Source organism: Coenobita brevimanus, chromosome 114 (assembly GCF_032717465.1).
Source record: "Coenobita brevimanus isolate Jiangsu-jjx chromosome 114, ASM3271746v2, whole genome shotgun sequence".
Taxonomy (NCBI): Eukaryota; Metazoa; Arthropoda; class Malacostraca; order Decapoda; family Coenobitidae; genus Coenobita; species Coenobita brevimanus.
Genome location: NC_137067.1, coordinates 1,890,454 through 1,913,148, shown reverse-complemented (window position 1 = coordinate 1,913,148; position 22,695 = coordinate 1,890,454). Strand labels below are relative to the sequence as shown.

At 42.2% G+C, this 22,695-nt stretch overlaps 1 protein-coding gene across 1 annotated transcript; it reads right to left on the bottom strand.

Annotated features, from left to right (window-relative positions):
• Positions 1–1,491: 1,491 nt before the first annotated feature.
• LOC145418446 (translesion synthesis protein REV1-like) lies at positions 1,492–22,097 on the bottom strand. Its single transcript, XM_080286862.1, has 17 exons — positions 22,044–22,097; positions 19,338–19,464; positions 17,457–18,306; positions 17,027–17,411; positions 16,788–16,996; positions 16,133–16,253; positions 15,030–15,183; positions 14,145–14,317; positions 13,556–13,705; positions 12,581–12,699; positions 11,701–11,767; positions 10,200–11,165; positions 9,409–9,577; positions 8,571–8,680; positions 7,797–8,180; positions 7,242–7,393; positions 1,492–1,609 (listed from the first exon to the last, which is right to left on the bottom strand). The coding sequence occupies exons 1-17, from the start codon at positions 22,095–22,097 to the stop codon at positions 1,492–1,494; spliced, it is 4,308 nt and encodes a 1,435-aa protein (XP_080142988.1).
• Between the last annotated feature and the right edge of the window lie 598 nt (positions 22,098–22,695).

The window sequence follows — 22,695 nt, the reverse complement described above, 5'->3', positions numbered from 1 at the left end:
AAATATAATGCTCCGCAGCACGTACAAGAACAAATAACGTTCTCCTGTACAACAACATATAACGTTCTGCAGTATATAACATCTTCCAACATGACAAGAACAAACAACATCCTCTGATATACCCAAAACAAATAACATCTCCCAGTACAACAAATAACTTCCTGGCAATTTTAGCAAAGGGAAAATTATAGGGAATTATATTTGAATTTTTATAAATGCCTTATATATACAAAATTTTAAATCACATGTATTTAAATTAGCCTCATTTATTTATTTATTTTTCTCTCTCTCTAAAAAACAAAGTATGCACATATGCTGAAAATAACACAGTATTTCCATAAAAAATATATATACAGTTTTAATTTGCTAAGAAAAAAATATCACATAAAAATCAGTATGGGTGTGTTTGAGATGGTTTGGGGTTTACTGCTCACATAATGCTACTCAGGGACTCACAACTGGTCCCTTGTGCCTTAATACTGTGAATCTAGGTAGTCTTAGTATGCAATAGTCCTGTATAATTAGGGGTAGATCACTGGTCTGGTTCCCCTGGTGGCACTATAGGAGCAATAAACCTTCCAATCATCTGGTGCTCACACCTATGCATGGCCATCCCTCTGACTGGAGCATAGATAATACAAAAGGATATTAATCAGCCATATCTAAGAATAAATCACCAAGGAACAGTTGCTACGGAGCCTCATAGTCCATATTCTTGTTGGTTTAGGAAGCTTCTTGAGGGTTTGAACATCACTTGAGGGTTTGAACCATCACCTGAGGGCTTGAACCATCACTTGAGGGTTTGAATTACCACTTCTTGAGGGTTTGAACCACCAACTGAGGGTTTAACTGTCACTTGAGGGTTTGAACCATCACTTGAGGGTCTGAACTGCCACTTGAGGGCTTAAACTATCACTTGAGGGTCTGAACTGCCACTTGAGGGTTTATACTATCACCTGAGGGTTTGAACCATCACTTCTTTAGGGTTGAAACTATTGTGGGCATCATTTTGTTTTGTTTACAGACTCCACCATGCCTGTATGCATTAGCCTTGGTCACTTAATGGTGGCTTTCCATGCTGCTCAATCTCTGGCAGCCTCCCTTATGACCTTGTCCCTGCGGTCACAATCTATGACCTCTCTTGTACTTTATGGCATGATTTTTATCCCCAATTTGGTACTGTATCACTTTTTTTTTATATATACAGTATTAGGAAAAAAGAACGAAAGACCATAACTCCACAAGGTTGTTCCCACCACAGTAAAACAAAACCTGGGCATCTAAAATTGAGTATTGGAATTATAATAAAATCTACGCCTTCACTCCAAGTTTTTTTTCATTTATATTCGTATTGCCTCCAGAAGATTTTTATTTAATTTAAAAAAGGCCTCTCAGGCGGGTGGGGTTAACGGACACTTTTTCCAACCCCCCACAATTCAAATATGTCTCCTCATGTGAATATTCTGGAGGAAGGATATATGTAGGTGTGCATCATAGTGAGATGACTTTAAGCTTCATGGTGTGTGTATCCATCATGGCCGCCTGCACTCGCTCCACCACTGTCCTGTACGTGTTCTCCCACTGCCTGTTGCCCGTCACTATCACTTGCCTGAAAATAAAGATATCGCTAGTTATAATACTACACAGACATGGGACTGAACAGGGAGGCTACTAGAGATCAAGCAGCATGGAGAGCTTATTAGGTTACCAACGCTGACACATGCAAGCAAGTTGGAGTTTTTATAAATATGAGACACTCTGAATTTCTCCTGACTATAAAAAGTGCAACACAATGAATGGTGTTAATGAGATGTAGTCCGACAGAGGCACTGATACAACTAGGCTTCTGCGGCACCTGATTATGCAAATATCCCTTAACTCCCACCCTATATCCTAAAAGGAGGATGGTGGACTACAGAGGGAGGGCAACTGCAACCTACCAAGTTCACAAAATATGCCTGGGACCACAACAACAGTACAGCCACATGACATTACTGTTGCCAATGAAAATGCTTTGTGATACAGTGAACATACCACCTGTTATCATTCAGTACACACCACCTGTTTTCATTCAGTACACACCACCTGTTATCATTCAGTACACACCACCTGTTATCATTCAGTACACACCACCTGTTATCATTCAGTACACACCACCTGTTATCATTCAGCACACACCACCTGTTATCATTCAGTACACACCACCTGTTATCATTCAGTACACACCACCTGTTATCTTTAAGTACACACCACCTGTTATCATTCAGTACACACCACCTGTTTTCATTTAGTACACACCACCTGTTTTCATTCAGTACACACCACCTGTTATTATTCAGTACACACCACCTGTTATCATTCAGTACACACCACCTGTTATCATTCAGTACACACCACCTGTTATCATTCAGTACACACCACCTATTTGTCATTCAGTACACACCACCTGTTATCTTTAAGTACACACCACCTGCTATCTTTAAGTACACACCACCTGTTATCATTCAGTACACACCACCTGTTCTCATTCAGTACACACCACCTGTTATCTTTAAGTACACACCACCTGTTATCATTCAGTACACACCACCTGTTGTCATTCAGTACACACCACCTGTTATCATTCAGTACACACCACCTGTTATTTTTAAGTACACACCACCTGTTATCATTCAGTACACACCACCTGTTATCATTCAGTACACACCACCTGTTATTTTTAAGTACACACCACCTGTTATCATTCAGTACACACCACCTGTTATTTTTAAGTACACACCACCTGTTATCATTCAGTACACACCACCTGTTATCATTCAGTACACACCACCTGTTATCATTCAGTACACACCACCTGTTATCATTCAGTACACACAACCTGTTATTATTAAGTACACACCACCTGTTATCATTCAGTACACACCACCTGTTATCATTCAGTACACACAACCTGTTATTATTAAGTACACACCACCTGTTATCATTCAGTACACACCACCTGTTATTTTTAAGTACACACCACCTGTTATCATTCAGTACACACCACCTGTTATTTTTAAGTACACACCACCTGTTATCATTCAGTACACACCACCTGTTATCATTCAGTACACACCACCTGTTATCATTCAGTACACACCACCTGTTATCATTCAGTACACACAACCTGTTATTATTAAGTACACACCACCTGTTATTATTTCCACACAAAACCTCCACAGCCAAAAAATGATCTATGTTTTTTCTAGCTAACGACACAATTTCATTCAGTCTGGCAGAAAGTGTTTATTATTTAATTACAGTAAAACCTCGATATAACGGATTCAATAGATCAGAATATGCTTTTATCGGAATCAAGGAGCTACCGGACTAACTTCTTATGTACTGGAAAAAGTCTGATAAAGCCAGAAGCAGTCCAGACTGCCTGACCACTTCAGCCATGTTCACCACAATAACGTAAATGAAAAACATGCTTATCAGTGTACAGTACAGTATTATTACAGTATATATATCATACCATTTGACTATTGTAGTGAATGTATGATACAGTACAGTAATACAGTGGTAGTGAAAAGTTTAAAAACCGTTGGTGTGGTCCGGACTAATGTCTAATGTATCGGAAAAAGTCCAGGTTAGCAGAGGGAAGTCCGGAAGTCGCTCTAAACGGAATTTTGCTCTTCTTGGAATGGCTTGGGCCCCAATTAGTCTGTTATAGTGAGGTTTTACTGTATATTCCGTCTATGTGGCATCTTAAACAGAGAGGGTTAACCATTCCCACTTTTTCATCATCATCAAGACCTCCTTTCCCATGCTAGGGATGGGTGAGGAGTAGCAATGTCCTGACAGCCCAAAACTGCCCAGTCCAATGGGCCACGCTTCCATTCACTCATCATTCAAGCCCCCAGAATCCTGGCTCTATCTGATATGCCAAAAACTTTCACCACGTTCTGTAGCTTCACATAAACGTATCCAATAGAATAAATCCATATGCTGTCACATTAAAAAGGGGTGCCAAATCCCTGATCATGCACTTCTCCTCACAATATTCATCCAGCCAGTTCAATCTCTTTGTCAGTCCCCTAGCCTCACTGACTTCCAAACCTCTCTTCCTCACACACTCATCCACCATATCTCACCATCTTCTCCTTGGCCTACCTCGCCTCCTCCCTCCTTCAAATTCGCTCAGATATACCTTTTTCACCACCCTATTGTTATCCATTCTTACCACATGACCATACCATCTCAGTACACTCTTTTTGATTCTGGTGTCCACAGACTTCCCACTTTTTTGTTTATAAAATCACCTAACACCTTTTCCTAAGTGATTGATTTTGCTTATTACACCATACTGTCCTTCTCTGTTACACAAATCATTCTATTATTGCCATATTCCGCATAAAGTAACTATGTTCTCCTCCTCCTCCTCCTCCTTTTCCTCCTCCTCCTCCTCCTTATCATCATCATCATCATCATCACTGCCATCATCATCATCACCATCATCATCACCACCACCACCACCACAACCACCACCACCATCATCATCATCATCATCAAGGAAGGGGAAGGTATGAAAATGGAAAAACTATTACTATCATTTAAACTTAAAGAATCTCACTCCATCTCAAAAGCATAATTACCTACAGACTGACAGACAGATAGATAGACAGATACGCTACACAGACAGACAGACAAATAGATAGATACCCTTTAATCACATAAATTACCAACAACATAAAGATGGGCGGACAGACAGACAAATAGATAGATAGATAAACAGACTGATATGCAAATAGATAGACAGATTTCAAATTAACAATGAATGCAATAAACCACACTACACATACACGCATACAATCATAAGATGGACAGACAGACAGATAAGTAGATAGACAGGCAGATAAGTAGACAGAGATAAGATGAGTCAGAGATAGACAAGTAGATAGATGGGTAGACAGAGATTAGCTGAGGCAGAGATAGACAAGCATAGATGGGTAGACAGATAAGCTGAGGCAGAGAGATAGTTAAACAGATATATGGACAGGCCGACAGACAGACAAATATACAGATAGACGTCATCCTCACATCAACTACACACAAAATAACAAAATAAAAACACCCAAACACTAACCTGAAAGTTTTAACAGTGTCTTCGAAGCACAAACATTACGATTCTGCCGAACTTTCACTCTTGATGGAGGTAATTTTTCCTAAAGCAAATCGGGGAATTATCTATGGCCAATGCTAATGTGGAAATTTCATGTATGTAGATTAAAACACACACACACACACACATAAATACACACACACACACAAATACACACACACACACACACACATACAAATACAAACAAACACAGACACAGACACAGACACACACACACAGTAGATACACACATGCACACACATATCCACAAAACACACACAGACACATATACACACAAACATACATACATACATACACAGATACCACACAAACACACACAGATACATAAACACACAAACATACATACATACAGATACAGATACATACCTACACACACACACACACACACACACACACACACTGCAATTCATTCTCCTCCAGTCTTACAACGTCGTCTCAAAATTTCTGTCTTGATGAGGAAATACGTTTCTTCAAACACCAAATGCAAAATAATCTCCATGAACTAGAAACACATGGAAAATTTTTCTATCTCTCTATCTATCTATAGCCAGACGCCTCAATCTCGTACGGCGTGACCACAAACAAATCACCTCCATGTCTTCCTGTCCCCTGCCATTACACTGCCCTCCCCCCAACTTACACCCCCTTCTCTCATATACCTCTCCACTCCATCCCCCCATTTCATCCTCAGTTTCCCCCTCCTTCTCCCCCCGTTCCACCTCACTCACATACACTCTCCTAGTTAGTCTCTCACTCTCCATCCTCTCTACATGGCTGTAAGATTTTTCTCTCCAGTTTTAAATAATCTTCCCAGTTCCACCCTTCATGAGCTAGTAAATTCTACCTATCTATCTACAGCCAGACGCCTCAAGCCCACAAGGGGTGGCCACAAAGAGAGCATCTCCATGTTGCCCCGTCCCTTGCCATTTCGCTGCCCTCCCCCCAACTCACACCCCCCTCTCTCATATACCTCTTCACCCCATATACATGCAATAGATAAATACAATAGATAGAAAACATGAAAGCAGAGTACGCAATCAACATCATATCACACAGGCATTCACTCACACACAGTCAATATTCAAAATGTCTCTCTTCCATTTTGTGGAATATTCTTTTCTCTACAACCTTCATCCTGTCATCTTCATAATAATTTTGAGACACAGGTATTATACTAACTCTCATCTCTTTTTTTTTCTCCTCCTCCTCCTCATCATCATCATTCCTCCTCCTCCTCCTCCTCATCCCTCTCTTCTTCCTCCTCTTCATCATCATAATTCCTCCTCCTCTTCTTCTTCCTTCTCCTAATCATCATCCCTCCTCTTCTTCTTCCTAATTTTTCCTCCTCCTCTTCATCGTCATCATCATCATACCTCTACATATTTTCCCTTCTCCCCCTCCTCATCATCTTCATCATCATCAACCCTCCTCTTCTTCCTCTCCTTCATCATCATTACCATCATCCCTCCTCTACTTCTTCTTCCATCTCCTCCTCCTCCTCCTCATCATCATCATCATCATCACCCCTCCCCTACTTCCACTTCCTCCTCCTCATCATCATCATCGTCCAAACCCTTATCCCCACTTAAAGATGGGGTGAGGTAGAATCCAGAAACAAAAGAAGGTGTACACGAATTATCACTGTCATCATCATCATCATCATTATTGTCACCATCATCATCATCATCATCCCAGCCTTCATACTGTACCCAACTTTGTGATGGGGTAAGGCAGGATATAAAAAATAATGAATAAAATAAATAAAATGAGAGAGAGAGAGAGAGAGAGAGAGAGAGTGAGAGTTATAATTCAATCCACACTGACAACCAAGCATTAATCATCTTGCAAGAGGAGATAACATGGAAAGAAATAAATGATAACCAGAGAGAGAGAGAGACAGACAGACAGACAGACAGACAGACAGACAGACAAAGAGTTATAATTCAAGCCACAATGACAACCAAGCATTAATCAGCTTGCAAGAGGAGAAGCAAAGAAAGAAATACATGATAACCACAGAAGGATGAAAGGTGGGGACACAGGAAGGATCAGATGGTGAGGAAGGGCACCCACTGACCTGTACAAGTACTTGATGAGGAGGTCAAGCTGCTCCAGGTCACGGCAGGTCACGAAACTGGTGTAATAGTTGGCTAAGATTTCCGCGTCCTCAATCTCGGGACAAGAACATGAAGATACCCATTCTCGGATCATCAGCTTAACCTCAGATATCTGTGGGATTCAAAGAGGATGGAGGGTGAGAGACTAACTAGGAGAATATGTGACTGAGGTGGAAGGGGAGAGAGGGAGGGGGGCAGCGAGGATGACATATACAGATGGAGTTGAGAGGTAGGTGATTTAAAGATGATGGACAGTGAGAGACTAACTAGAAGAGTATGTGAGCAAGGTGGAGAGGAGGAGAGGGAGGGGGGAGACCAATGATGAGATGGAGGGATGGAGTAGAGAGGTATATGAGACAGGGGGAGCAGGGGGTGACTGCTTGCATCCTGCTGATGGGTTTAATTGGCCAGACAGAACAGGGTTACTAAACACAAGAAATGAACAGCCATAACACCAGATAGAAAGGGATTATGCAACAACAACAATGGCTATAACACCAAATATTTCTACCCACCTCCTGCACCCCACACAACTCTGGCGCTTCTTCAACAGATGTATTAACTTCCACAGCAGCTTCATTTATCATTTTGCTTTGCACCAACTCATTCTCTGATGGGTTGCTGCCTTGTGTGACTCCCTCCCCAACCGCCAGCTTGTCTAACTGTCTACTAGTGCTGCTGCCATCCTCAGTACCACCTTGGACCTTGTGGACTGTGTGGACTTCCTTTGTTTTGGTAAGATTGTGTTTTTTGGTGGGTGACGTCCTGGTTGGCTGCTTCTTGGTGGGTGATGTCCTGGTTGGCTGCCTCTTGGTGGGTGATGATCTTGTTGGCTGCCACGTCATCCGGTTTTTAGGTGGGCGGCCTCGTTTCCGTCCCCCAAGGCCTCTTCTCTCAACCTGTGTATGAAGACGTGGCAGTAGCAGTAACGGTAGTGGTAGTAATAATAGTAGTGGTAGCTGCAAAGAAATACAGTAGTCATTGTATCGCTCGTACCATTGCATTTATTAAAGCTCCAAGATTTTTGCATGCATCAGTCTTGGTCACCCAATGACAGCTCTCCATGGTGTTCAATCTCTGACAGCTCCCTATTCAGTCTCTTATCCTTGAAGTCACACTTTATTACCTCGTCCCAGGTCTTTTTCAGTCTGCCTCGTGCAACCCTACCCTTAAGGTTTACACTTTTAATCTTCCTAACCCAACTGTCATTCTCCATCCTCTCAACATGATACATGTCCAAACCATCTCAATTTACCCATATATATAGACTGACAGACAGATAAACTCACGGTGCCTGGCTGATGAGATACAATGGAGGTGAGGGAAGCGAGGCCTTCCATCTGAGCACGTCGAGGGTCAGGGTTATTCCAATGTCCTCTCCTGTCCATGTGCTCTTCTTCTGTCAATGATGCAATAAAGTTAGAGCAGTGATAGTAGTTGGAACCACAGGCTCATCTGAAGGTGACAAAGTTGCTCTTATACAGGCCACCATCTCACTTTCAGTGGAAAAGAAGGGGACTGAGGGATAACTGTATAATCAGGCAGCTCCACTGCCTGGTCACATCACTGCCACCACATGAAGGCATCCCTCTTCAGCACCCTATGATCTGAGATTCCTTATAACAACTATCAACACATCATCATCATCATTGTTGTCATCATTGTCCTCACTTCTTTTCCCAAGAGAAGGGTGATGTGGGGTCCAATGAGGAATAAAACAGAAAGCATGAGTGAGGGAGAACTATCAACAGCCAGCCCAATGATATAAGCCAGACACTCATTCTCTCATCATTTAAGCCCACAGAGTCTTAACTCTGTCTCACAAAGCTAACCATCTGCACATACAAAATTTCCTTTGGTAACTGGCATTTTCTTTTGCAGATGCTGTATACATGCAAGACAATCAATCCACCAACAACCAATTTTAAAATGAGATGTCAAACCTTTATCATGTGCTCCGCTGTACATAATTCAGCCAACCAACTGAATCTGCTGGTAATTCCTGAGCCACATCAAGTTCCACACCTCACCTTCTCATTCACTATTGTACCTCCATCCACCTTCTAATTGACAAATAATTTAGAAAAAGAAAAATATCTGTCAACACTGTAAGTACTGAACACAAACCTGTGTTGTGAGAGCTTTCCTGAGCAGCGAGCCTCGTCTGCTGTGACAAAAGATCTGCTGCTGCTGCCACAGCCGCCGCCTCGGCTGCTTCTCGCTTCTGTCGTTCAAAGTCCTGTCGTAACTCTTCCTGAAGCTCCTCTGGTATGGCACTCAGGAAGCTGGAGTCCACCTGTTAACACATGGCATACACTCATATCAAAGTACAAGGCTGGCACAAAGTAGGGTTGAAGACAGTAAGGGTATATGAGTCCAGGCATGTCTTTTTCATTTTATCCTTGCCATCTGAGGATTTATTAAACTCAGGACATGTTTTATAAACTGGACTAATAAGATACTGTACAGCAACACTAAATCCTTCAATATCCAACTTAACCCTGGTCTATCATGCCATGCAGACCCATCAATCACAGGTAGGACTAAGCAACAGCTTCTGTGGGACCATCCTGTAGCTACAGTACATAAACCATGCAGGGATCCTGCACCTCACCAGGGGTCAGACTAAGCTCCTTCCCATGGCAAGGTGCAGCGATAAATGAAGAAGTTTGCCTCCTAGATGGACACTGCAGTTGCTCCACCCAGAGGCATAGCACAACAATGGTTAGGCTCCCTTTCAGCACCTTCCGGCAACTGTCATATTGTTTATAAAAGCTTTAACATGCTTGCATATATTACACTCAAAACACCACACAAACTGGCTACACTGCACATCACTTGGTATTCCACCTGTGAGAACCTGGTAATATGAAACTTTAACTTAACCTGAAACTGATGAAGTGAAACTCTATCCTTACCTGTGAGAAACTGGTAATAAACGTTTCACTGTCATCATCAAACATCTCAGCAGCGTTACTACCGCCATTTAATGCTTCTGCCAAACTTGGGACTGTGCTAGATTGACTGTCAGGCTTCTGCTCCCTTTCTAACACACTATGGCTCAGTTCACCACCAGTCACATCTTTATCATCACCATAGGAACCATTGTCAAATGAATTCATGTGTTTTGTTTTCAATTCACTTGATCCAGGGCTCTCACACCCTCCAGAGTTTTCATCCAATACCTGTGCTGGATTTACTTCACCATGCTTCCTACTGGCAGGGATATAGCCAGACGTCCCTGGTTGTGGCTCCCCTGCAGAATTTAGACGTGATACTCGGTTTACCTCCACACAATTTCTATGGGAAGGGATATAACTGGACGTCCCTGGCTGTGGTTCTCCCTCCCCACCACCACCACCACCATCACAACCATACCCTGGGATGATGTAGCCCTGTTGCTGGTATTCTGCTATCACCTGTTCCCTCATGTCCTCAGGAAGGGCTTGCAGGACTTCAAGATCGATTACGTTTTTGTGATCCTGTTGATTGTTTGTTGATGACTGTGGTCCACCGGTACTTGATCCTGGATGAATTTTGTGATTTTCTCTGGAGTCTACCTTGGATTTATCTTTATCTACCCTGCCCATATCTTTTACATCTACCTTGCTCTTATCATTATCTAATTTGCACAAATCTCTTGAATCTACCTTGCACATGTCAGCTCTAAAATTGCTGTTCTTACTGTGTGATTCATCAGTTCTTGCCTTAGACCCAACCTGCCCCAGTGAAACAGGATCGTCAGCCTTCAAAGTGTCACTCCCCCGGGTACTATTGGCATCAGATTTTCTAGACACATTACTTTTCGCTGCCAATAAAAAGCTCTTGATGGATGATGCACTGGACGGCCTTGAGGATCCTGCTGTCTTCTCCAAGCGTGAAACCTGTGTGGAATAAATAAATAAATAAATAAATAAATAAATAAAATAGAATAAATCTGTTCTTAAAATATTTTCGACACCCTTCCATTAAAATAAAATATCAAAACTCTTTACTTATCATTTATCAAAGGCACTAGCTGCCCTGATTTATGGGAAAATTTTGAATATTATCATTATGGTACTCTTTCAAATTTGGAAAACCTTTGTGAAAATATATACAGTACTAAGAAGAATATCATTAACACCATTACCACCATTGTTATCACTGTCATCATCACCACCACCACCACCATCATCATCCTGAGACCCTTCCCATATTAGGGCAGGGTGGGTCAAGATACCTAATACTGTACACAAAATCCAGTAAATATGCTCACTGTAAAGCCACTGTCTCCAAAGTTTATTATCTAACTTCTGTCCATCTATCTACTGCCAGATGCCTTAATCCTGTAAGGGGTGGCCACAAACAAGTTGCCTCCATGTCGCCTTGTCCCCCACCATTTCAGTGCCCTAACTTAAAAATGAATAGTGGACTTACTTGGATCCCAACTCCTCTGAAGTCTTGTGGATTAGCTCTGACTTGTCGCAGTAACGAAATGGCCTCCCTGCAACGAAGAGGGAATTACAATGAGGAAATGAAAAATATATATATATGCATGATAACACACTCAACAAGTATCCATAATCTCTGAAATGAAGAGGGAATTACAGTTAGGACATGAAAATTATATATATGCATGATATCACACTCAACAACTATGCACAACCTCTGAAATGAAGATGCGGTTATAGTGAGGACAGGAAAATGATCTCTACACATAATAACACTCTCAATAGCTATGCACAACATTCCACATTTTATCACCAACATCACCCTAACGTTAGAGTTGAAATAGGCAGACCAAAAAAAACTTGAGATGAGGTCATACAGTGTGGCCTCAGAGATAAGAGACTGAATGGAGAGACTGGTAGAGACTGAGTAGCATGGACTGTTGCCATTAGGTGACCAAGGCCGATCTATCTATCTATCTATTGCCAGACACCATAAACCCGCAAAGGGTGGCCATTTGACACTGAGTTAGTTGTTTTACAGGGAGGGGCACCAACCCTCCACCAACCCACTTGTTGACACGTAGGAAGCACGTATGGTTTGGTTATATGGTTACCACCCAGCGTTGTAAATGGTTTCTTGGCTTACAGGAAACCATTTGGCTTGTCACTCAATGTAAAGCCACCTGTAAAGGAAAGAAAAGGAATAAGAAGTGACAGGAAAGATGGGAGAAATAGGAAGAGAGGAGGGCAGGCACAGAAAAAGAATGATAAAAGCTAAGGAAGTAGGCAGCACTACATCAAGTGAGTGGATGATGGTCACCACTTGATGTGTGAAACAAAACAAAAATCATAGCCTGCTGCCTTACCTCTCAATAACAGCCGCTGAAGACGAGGCCACAGCTAGAGAGGTGGACTTGGCCACATTGTCACACACACCATGACCCATAAACTTGGCTGTCTCCATTGGTGCATCCTTGGCTCGGATCTGAAAATTACCTCCACATAATGTACCCGCCAAACTGCTCCCTTAAATCTGGTGATAAGTATTTTGAGGGGAGTTTATTCTTGTTCTCTTCAGGTTATTTTTATTAAGTTTAGGAGACTTTTCAATCTGGAGGGGATATATTTAGCCTTAATACACCCCTTCACTGCTACTGAGTCTACCCAAGTGGAATAAGCTTGTCTGGAGGTAGGCTGGCCAAAGTAACACATCACTAAAGGGGTTAAAAAAAACTGTATATAAAGTTATCATAATCATCATATCCCATTTTCCCACACACACACACACACACACACACACACACACACACACACACACACAAAAATGGTGCCATGTTCCCTCTTACGCAATATTCACATCAAGGTTGGTCAAAGTCACTGCTGATATTTTCTATGTAGTGAAAGCTAAATCAAGTGCCAAACCAGCCATTTACTTCACAACAGTTGCTGGTAACTGTTGGGAGAAAAATAAATAAGATGTATCATAATATCTGCCACAATGTAAGGGTTTTAGCTTGGACTATGACTCCTGCCTATGAGTTACAATATTATGGTTACTTTCCAAGCTTATAACCACTCTTATTGTAGTTCAGTGCTTCTAAGAACTGACAATAACCATCCACGAAGTACTCCTCCTTAACAGAAGAAAAAAAAAGTATGAATTAATCACTACTATAATCATATCACCCTCTATTTTCAGACCTAAAAGAGGGGTAACTTACTGATAAAAAAATAGAAAAACATGGGATTGTGGATATAAACTCATGAGCCTCAGATACACAGGCGGCTTTTATCTGTCTATCTGAAGCCTTAGTCATATAAAATGCCCAGGATGAACTAACCTTAAGCTTAAGTGTGATGCATCGACCCTTGACCCCTGCAGCAATGAGTCGACCCTCCACCTCTTCCGCCAACTCACTGATGAACTTGTGCGCGTCACTCACACATGTGAACCGAATGCCATAGTTCACTTCAGCTGACACGGACTTCCTCTGAAAATACAAACAATCACATTACTTAATACACACACACACACAGACAAAATCTAAACTCTCACCAAGCTCCACCAACAGGACACACACACACACACACACAATGACACTGCTTGTAGGTCACCAGGTTACAATATTTTCATCCCCTAACCAACTCCCTAGTGACAACCACCCCACATTTAAAACACAGTAAGTTGCTGTTGTAAGGCGGCGATGTGTTGCAAAATACTAGTGTTGTAAATTGAGGGAATATTGGTAAAACGGGTTTATTTGACACAAGGAAACTATAACAGACAATCTTTAGTTAACTTCTGTGAACATTATTGCAAAGAAGGAATACCAAAACAGCAGCTTATAAGGAAGGCTTGCTTTATCTAAGTGTACTAGGCTACATGCAACAAAAGGACACACACACACACACACACACACAAGAACTAACCACGTGCTCAGTCTTGACGGTGCGTGTATCAATGCCACGGCAATAGTTGTAGAGGGAGTGCCCGGTGCGAGACCCAAACGACGCCTGCAGCTGTCCCAGCGATCTAGTTTGAAGGTCACCACACGTCACTATACCTTCACCCTCCAACCGACTTCCAAGCGACCATCCAACACCTGGAATTATCGGATACTCAGAACTTCAAACAGTTTAGGCCACAAAGACTACAGTGTCATTTTTAATCTTTATCATCCCCTGGCAATATTATTCAGCTTTATGCAAACTTTTCAAACCGAAGGGGTAATATAGATACGAGAAACTTTCCTAAGCTGAAAATATCATCTGGCTGCAGGAAGAACAAGTTAAAAGAGCATAACCTGGATTGGAGGGGTTCAGTGCACTGAAGTTCATAAAGGAACACAAAAAAATAATAGCAGATAAGTATATGTGAAGCTACAGAACATGGTAATTTTTTTTTTTTTTTTTTTTTTTTTTTTTTTTTTTTGCGCCTATCTGATGGAGCCAGGATTTCAAGAGCTTGAATGATGAGTGAATAGAAGCGTGGCCCATTGAACTGGACAAATGCTGGCTGTGTGGACGTTGCTACTCCTCACCCTGCCCTAGGGTGGGAAAGGAGGTCCAGATGATGATGACACCTAACTACTGCCTTTTACTACCAGGCCAGAAACTTATGGGAAACCCCTTGTACAATAACACCACCTGTTACTCAACCTAATATATTCTATATCAAAATTCTGAAAGTCGTATTTTACACAGAACGGAGTAGTATACTGATAAAAAAAGAAGGAAGATGGGTTACAGAAACAGAATAATAAAAAATGACTGTTCTACTGTACTGTTAACATGTAATTTAAGTCATGGTCTGACCTGGTAAATCTTTAACTTTCTGGTCCTTCATGTATGCTGCGAGATCGTGAGGGTCTGCTTGGTGCTGTCCATTGGGTTTGGCCGTGCGTGTTGCCAGTCGAGCCACCAGCATGTTTGGACCCAGACCAGCAGAACAGGGGCAGCCAGTCTCCCTCTGTTTAGGGGATATTGTAAAAACTCAAAGTCATATAATCAAATCTCCATCATCAACCCAACCACTTTTCACACCCAAAAACGGAGAAAGGTAAGCTCTAGAAGCAAGAAAAGAGAAAAATATGATGGAGGGAGAATAAAACAGCAAGGTCAATGAAATGGGCCCTACATTCGTTCACTCACCAGTCTAGCCCCTGGAATCCTGACTCTACTTCAGTCATAACATTAGTCATTACATGAACTTCTTATTACCCATCATATTGAGTCACTTCAATGACTATCAATTTAAAATGGTGAAGCAAATGTAAAAAAACAGTCTGTCCTATCTTATCCCTCTTGAGATGCAGAGACAATGCTAGTCAGCTTGGGAGAGCACTCAAGCAGTAAAGGGGTTAATGAAGGCTGTATATAATCCCACCAGTTTGAAAAGTCTAAACAAAATAATGCTATCTATCTATCTATCTATTGCCAGACGCCTCAATCCCGTTTGGGGTGGCCACAAACAAATCGCCTCCAAGTCGTCCTGTCCCCCGCCATTTCACTGCCCTGCTCCCAACTCACACCCCCCTTTCTCATATACCTCTCCACCCCATCCCTCCATCTCATCCTTGGCCTCCCCCTCCCTCTTCCCCCCTCCACCTCACTCACATACACTCTCTTCGTCAGTCTTTCACCCTCCATCCTCTCCACATGGCCAAACCACCTCAGTGTGTTCCTCATAACGCTTCCTATCACATCCACATCCACACCACAACGCTCCTTTATATCCTCATTTGTCAGCCTGTCTCTCCACGTGACTCCACGGGCTCCTCTTAAATAACTCATTTCCACTGCTCTCACTCTTGACTTGTGTCCCCCAACAATAATGCTGCTGGGATATAAAAAGAACAAACCAGTAAAATACCCGGTACCTTATCTGATTCACATGGTTAACCTTGCCAAACACCCACCTGAACAAGACTCCGGAGGTATGTTGTGAACTGCAGCGCTGTGACACGACAGGACTGTAGCAGCTCCGTTAGGTCCACAAACATCTCGTCACAGCTCACAGCCTCAATGTCGTGGGTAAAACTGTTGAAAAAGTGATTATCAGGAACCTTGTCTGACATAAATCTATATATCCATTAGCCAGATGTCAATTATCACCTTCATCCTGACCCTTTCCTCACCTACGAATGAGGTGAAGTAGGATTCAAAAATACAAAAAAAGACAGGAGAAGTGTGGAACTATGAAGAAAATGCCAAACACAATAGGCCAGATACACATTTACACATCATTCAACCCCTGATGTTCTGCCTCCAGCTCAAAGGTCTAACCATCAGCATGTACTTTTTCATCACTGCACTTCACATACAGTACCGGTACAATTGCTAGAACTAATCATTCTACTGACCATCCATCCATCACCCAATCCTACACTGCCCCATAACAGGAGCCTGGGGCTAGGCAGTTGGTCCCGACATTTAAGATGACACCATTAGGTTAAAAAAAAAGGAGTGCTAAAACCTTGCAATGTACTCCTCCATATAATACATTACACAGCTACTTTATCCAATGCAACTGATGTGGAGTGAATTTCAGAGAACAGAGTTGCCACCACTCACCTTGCCACAATATCATAAAGCTTGTATGACACTTCCTTATAGCCTTCAAAGTCATAGGGTATCGTCTGTAGGGCTGGGCAGAGCTTTAGGGCTGGGCCAAGGAACATGCCATTCTTCACCCCAGCCTTACGAGCCTCATAGTTACATGATGCTACTTCAGACATGGAGCTTGTCTCGTCAATGAGGGAATAGGTTGACACTTTAGCAGGCTGATGAACTGATCTGTCAAATGATGGAACTTTAGGGGACTGATTTGGCTCATCTGTATCACTCATATCTTCTATACCTTCATCAAGTGACTCTTCTTTGGGGTTGATGCTAAGGTTACTGGAAGGATTCACCTGCTTCATTTTAGAGCTGAGTCTCTTCTTAGCCCGCTCTTTGTAGTAGTTTAACTCATACTGGCGATCCATTCCTTCACGGACCTGTGGCTGGGAGCCGCTACGAGCATGAGTCACTGCTACAGGCTTTCCTTTCAGTTCTGGATGCTTTCTCAGGCCCACTGACACAAAGAAACAGTCCATATCAATGTGCATTATGGTCCTCTTGTTCTTGTTATTATGCATATCAAATGGTGATGAACTTGCATACCCTTCCCTCCATCCATTGTTATTTTTAAATGTACTGAAAGGTGGCAAATTACCATGTACTTCTGATGAACTACCTTGCCCTTCCTTCCCTCCACTCTGATTTTTTACCCAATTCATTAGCTTCTCCTGGCCAGGAAAACCTTCATTCTTGCGCTGAAGCTCGTTGACGTACTCCTTAAATGTGGCGCCCATGGTGGATAAGTGGTGGAGTCGGGAATTATTATAAAACTCTGAGAGGAAGCCTGGGTTGGCAGTACTCATGTGATGACCCTTCGTGGGACTCGAGACTGGGACTCGGAAGGACGCCTCAGAAGCACTGTTTTTCCATTTATTTTCCGACACACAATCACCACTGGGCCTTTGAATATTAGTAACATCTACATTCTTAAAACCTGTACTGGTATCTAAACCATGCTTTTGCTCTTCATTCACCCTGTTAATATTATTCTCATGTGTGGGTTTCTCTTCAGTACTATCCATGGGAGAATCTGAACTACCAAGATCTTTACTGATTTTTCCACTACCTTCATTCAGTTTGTTGTCACTAGTATTCTCCTCTTTAGTCTGATGCAGTTTGGGTTTCTCTTCTGTAATATCTATTGAAGCTCTACTGCCAATGCCATTATAGATTTTGCCACTGTTTTCAGACATTTTTCCGTTTTCTCCACTCTGCTTCTTAAAACACAGCTTGGGTTGACTCCTGGACTGGTTGGTGTAGAGGAGATACTTGGTGTAGTCCAGGAGATGGCCAGCCTGCAGGGAGTCTGAGATCCACTTGGGGCTCACGATCCGATCCGTGTTGAGGTTTTTGATCTTGGTATCGGGGAGGTTTGAGGCGATGATGTGCGTGGTGGCGGACCGGGAGTAGTAGTGGTGGTATGTGCCCCCGTGGACCATCATTATGCGCTTCAGCTCCTCTCCTGTTGGGTCTGTGATAAAAACAAAACATTAGACTGAACAGAGTGGCACAGATACATTTAGCTTAAAGATATCTTTTTTAATTCGTTCAACCTAACTTCAGACTACAGCACACCCTTGTTTAACAACTGAGATGCATTTTTGAAAGCCAATTGTATAACAAATTTAGCACTGTGGCAATTGTGGAAGAAAGAAAAAAATACCATATAACAAGAAACTGGACATCACTGTGATTGTATGAGTGAAAAAACAATCCTAAAATGAAATATGGTTACAAATTTAACAATATATACCTGTAACTATATATACCTGTAGTAAATGCCACAGGGACCCCAGGCAAACCTACAATAATCCAGACCATTTGAAGGTACTAGATCCATTTACGCCTCTGGTAGTACTTAACACGACACAAAAACCTCTGGCCACCTTCAGGATTTGAACCTGGGCACATACACCATGACTATCTCTGACTGAAGAGTCCTACCACCTGATAATGTGGATATGTAGTAATACAGTTACAGTATATCACAGGTACAATAATGACAAGCTTAACTGTAATACTGCACTGCTTATCATCTTCAATTTGGGAGACATTCGCCATTTTCTTGTTACTAACAGAGCAGTTTTTATTTTATTTATGAAGGCCTCTCATGTTGAAGGGATTCATTATGACTATCTAATCCCTACAGTTCACTGAATCTCTCTCAAGATGAATAAAATAATCTGCTGCCAGCAACAGTAAACATGAGAGGATGTTACCCAGAAACAAAGAGTTAATAGAGAGATACAGTACACCAGACACTGAAAGAATATAATAATCTGGAATTCATACCTGCAGGCATAACTCAACTGCACTGGCTTGGACACACACACAAATTATTTTAAGTATCGGTATATAATATTAACCTAAACTGTAGCCATAATAAAAATTTGTACTTAAGAATATTGTAGACTGATGGGATTAAAAGCTCTGGCTCTACCTCACACACAAAACAAGGAATATCAGTAATGCAGAACATATACCAGCTGCCATAATACAAACCTGTGTAGCCATTCACAAATATTGCTATGCCGGAAAAGATCCCATGACTCCTCTCCCCATCAGTGGCTGTGATTGATTTCTTGTACTGGTTCTGCAGCTTGGAGATTTTTGCTGCCATATATCCACCCTGGTAAAAGAAGCAAATTTACAATCCTCATATACTGTACCTACTAAATGCACAAATACCAAAAAACTACACACACAATAATGGCTGCACCGATATTAACAACCTAAGCAATGAGGCATTACCAGTACGATGTTTTTATTATAACTTGACCTAAAACCGTCATCTCTCCACCATGAATGGAGTTGTAGCAAGAGATAAAAGCTAGAAACTTACCATAAAAATAATGATGCAGTGCTATTGTACAGCCACAGCATTCTCTTTTTCTGCCACTGAACTACATGACACAAGATGCAAAAAGGACGAAAATCTTCAGCAAGATGAGGTGAAAGAACTAAAATGTATGGCATTATTACCAAGTTCTGCGTAGCGTACTCATGATCTAGGAAATACTGGTAAATAACTTAGTCATTCAGTTTGGTTACGTCTTGTTAAGTCTGATTTGTGCAACAGTAGGAAATGAAGCTGCCTGGCTATGCCTAATAATTATCAAACGATCGAATATCTATCTATCTATCTATATACCTAGGCTGCTTCCCCCAAGGAAAGGGAGGTAGCCGAGACAGGACGACTCACTCTCCATTTACTCATCCATTCAAACACATTCATTCGCATCTTAGCCCCAAAGGGGAGAACGGACAGATCCTCACCGCATCACACTGCACAAGGGTCAACTGCGCAATGCAATCAGTGACATCCACAGCAGGGCCCGACAGCAGAACTGGTTTACCCCTGCCACATCATAACAGACCCATCCCCTTACCCGCACCTGACCTGACTAGCTGATCAGACCAAATGCGGGAGAATATCCCCTCAGGGCTGCGTCATCACTTATTCATTCACAATTTCTCTCCATTTATTTCTGTCACGCACAGCCACTCTTCCTTGCTCAACAGACATCCCTCTCGCATCCAGCGCTCTCTTCACACTGTCCATCCATCCTATTCGTGGTCTTCCTCTCAGTCTTACACCTCTCACATCAGATCTAGTTATCTTTTTCACCAATCGATCATTATCCATTCTCTCCATATGCCCAAACCATTGCAACACCCTCTGCTCAACTCTACCAGCCATCTCCCGAACAACTCCAGTTCTCCTTCGCACTTCATCATTTCGCACTCGATCCATACGCGTCACTCCACACATACTCCTCAGACATCTCATCTCCATTACATTCAAACTTTTCCTCTCTGCTACACCCATACTCCATGTTTCAGCCCCATATAATGCAGTCGGTACCACAACACCCTCATACAGCCTTCTCTTTACATCCATTCTAAGCGAACGACATTTAAACACTTTTTTCATTCCTCCCAGCACCTTTCCTACTTCATTTATTCTAAACTTCACTTCTGCATCTATTCTTCCATCCACAGCAACATGTGACCCTAGATATTTAAAACAATCTACCTCCTCAAGCAACTCACCATTCAAAACTATATTCATCCCCCTACCATCTATCAACCTCGTACACTTCATCACTTTACTCTTATTCTCATTTACTTTCAATTTCCTCCTTTCACACACCCTTCCAAACTCCTCTACCAGCTGTCTCAATCTCTCCTCTGAATCAGTCACCAGTGCAGTATCATCTGCAAACAGCAGCTGCTTCAGATTCCACTCTCCTCCATCAACATTTACCAGACTCAGACCACCTACAACTCTTGCATTCACCTCCCTTACAACACCATCCATGTAAATATTAAACAACCAAGGCGACATCACACATCCCTGTCGCAGCCCCACTCTCACGGGAAACCAATCACTCACAGCATTTCCCACTCTTACACACGCTCTACTATTTACATAAAAACTTTTCACCCCTTTTAGTAACCTACCATCAAGTCCATACAATCTTAAAACAGTCCACAAAGCCTCCCTATCACTTCTATCATACGCTTTCTCTAAATCCATAAATGCCCAAAACACATCCTTGCCTTTCGCTAAATACTTTTCACACACTTGTCTCACAGCAAACACCTGATCAACGCATCCCCTCCCTCTCTCCTAAAGCCACACTGCTCATCACTAATCACTCCCTCTGTACCCTCTCTAACTCTCATAATTAACACTCTACCATACACTTTACCTACAACACTCAACAGACTTATACCCCTAAAGCTAGTACATTCATACTTATCACCCTTGCCTTTATACAATGGGACCACACAAGCACTTGCCCAGTCAATTGGCACCATACCTTTCTCAATGCACACATTCAATAATCTTACTAACCAGTCAACAATAGTCACTCCACCACCCTTCAGGCATTCCACAGCACACCCATCCATACCTGCAGCTTTCCCTGTTTTCATCTCCTTTACTGCCTTCTCCACTTCCTCCTTCGTGATCAAAGAATCATTCAACTCTCCCAACACATTTATTCCTTGCACCCTTCCATCCGCCACAATCTCAGCCACCCTTTCCTCCTCTACATTTAACAATCTTTCAAAATACTCTGCCCATCTCTTCCTTACTGCATCCATCTCATTTAACATCCTTCCATCCTCTGCTTTTATTCGTTCTTCCTTCCCAGACTCTCCCTTTCGCACCCTTTTCACCTCCTTCCAAAATATACTTACAGCATCTTCAAAACCAGTCAGGCTGTAGCCTCTCCTTCGTCTTCGCCCACTCATATCTTTTGCATGCAATGGACCCCAATTAACGCGATGATTTGGCTCAATTTGATGCCGTGAATTACCATGGCAACCTCACAAACTTGACAGCAATGGCTCTTAGAACGATGAGCATTTTAAACGAAGGGTAACACGTCGAATTAAAGGTATATCCAGCCAGGCACACACCTCCCGCCCCTTGTTTGTTTACATGTGACGCAGTTCACCCTCGCAGACGGATTCACGCCGGATTCTTGTTGGAACTTGCGGGTTGCGTCAGGTTGTATTACGAAAAAAATAAATAAATAAATAAATAATAAAACGATGCATATAGTGGCTTGCTAAAATGTTACATCAATTCGAATAAGGGCAATGCAGTAATTGTTTGTACCCTATGACCCGCCTTGTTGCTGTCTTCTCTCTCTCTCTCTCTCTCTCTCTCACCAACTCCTACCCTACCTACCCGTGAAAACAGTTCCGGTCAATAGGTAAGCAGTTTTTTTTTTTTTTTTTTCGGAGTTTGACCAAACTTGGTGGAGTGGATGAGGGACACTTAACGAATCCTATTATTTTTAACATTAGGTCAAACGTCAAGGTCATAAGGCAAGATCAGAGTTCG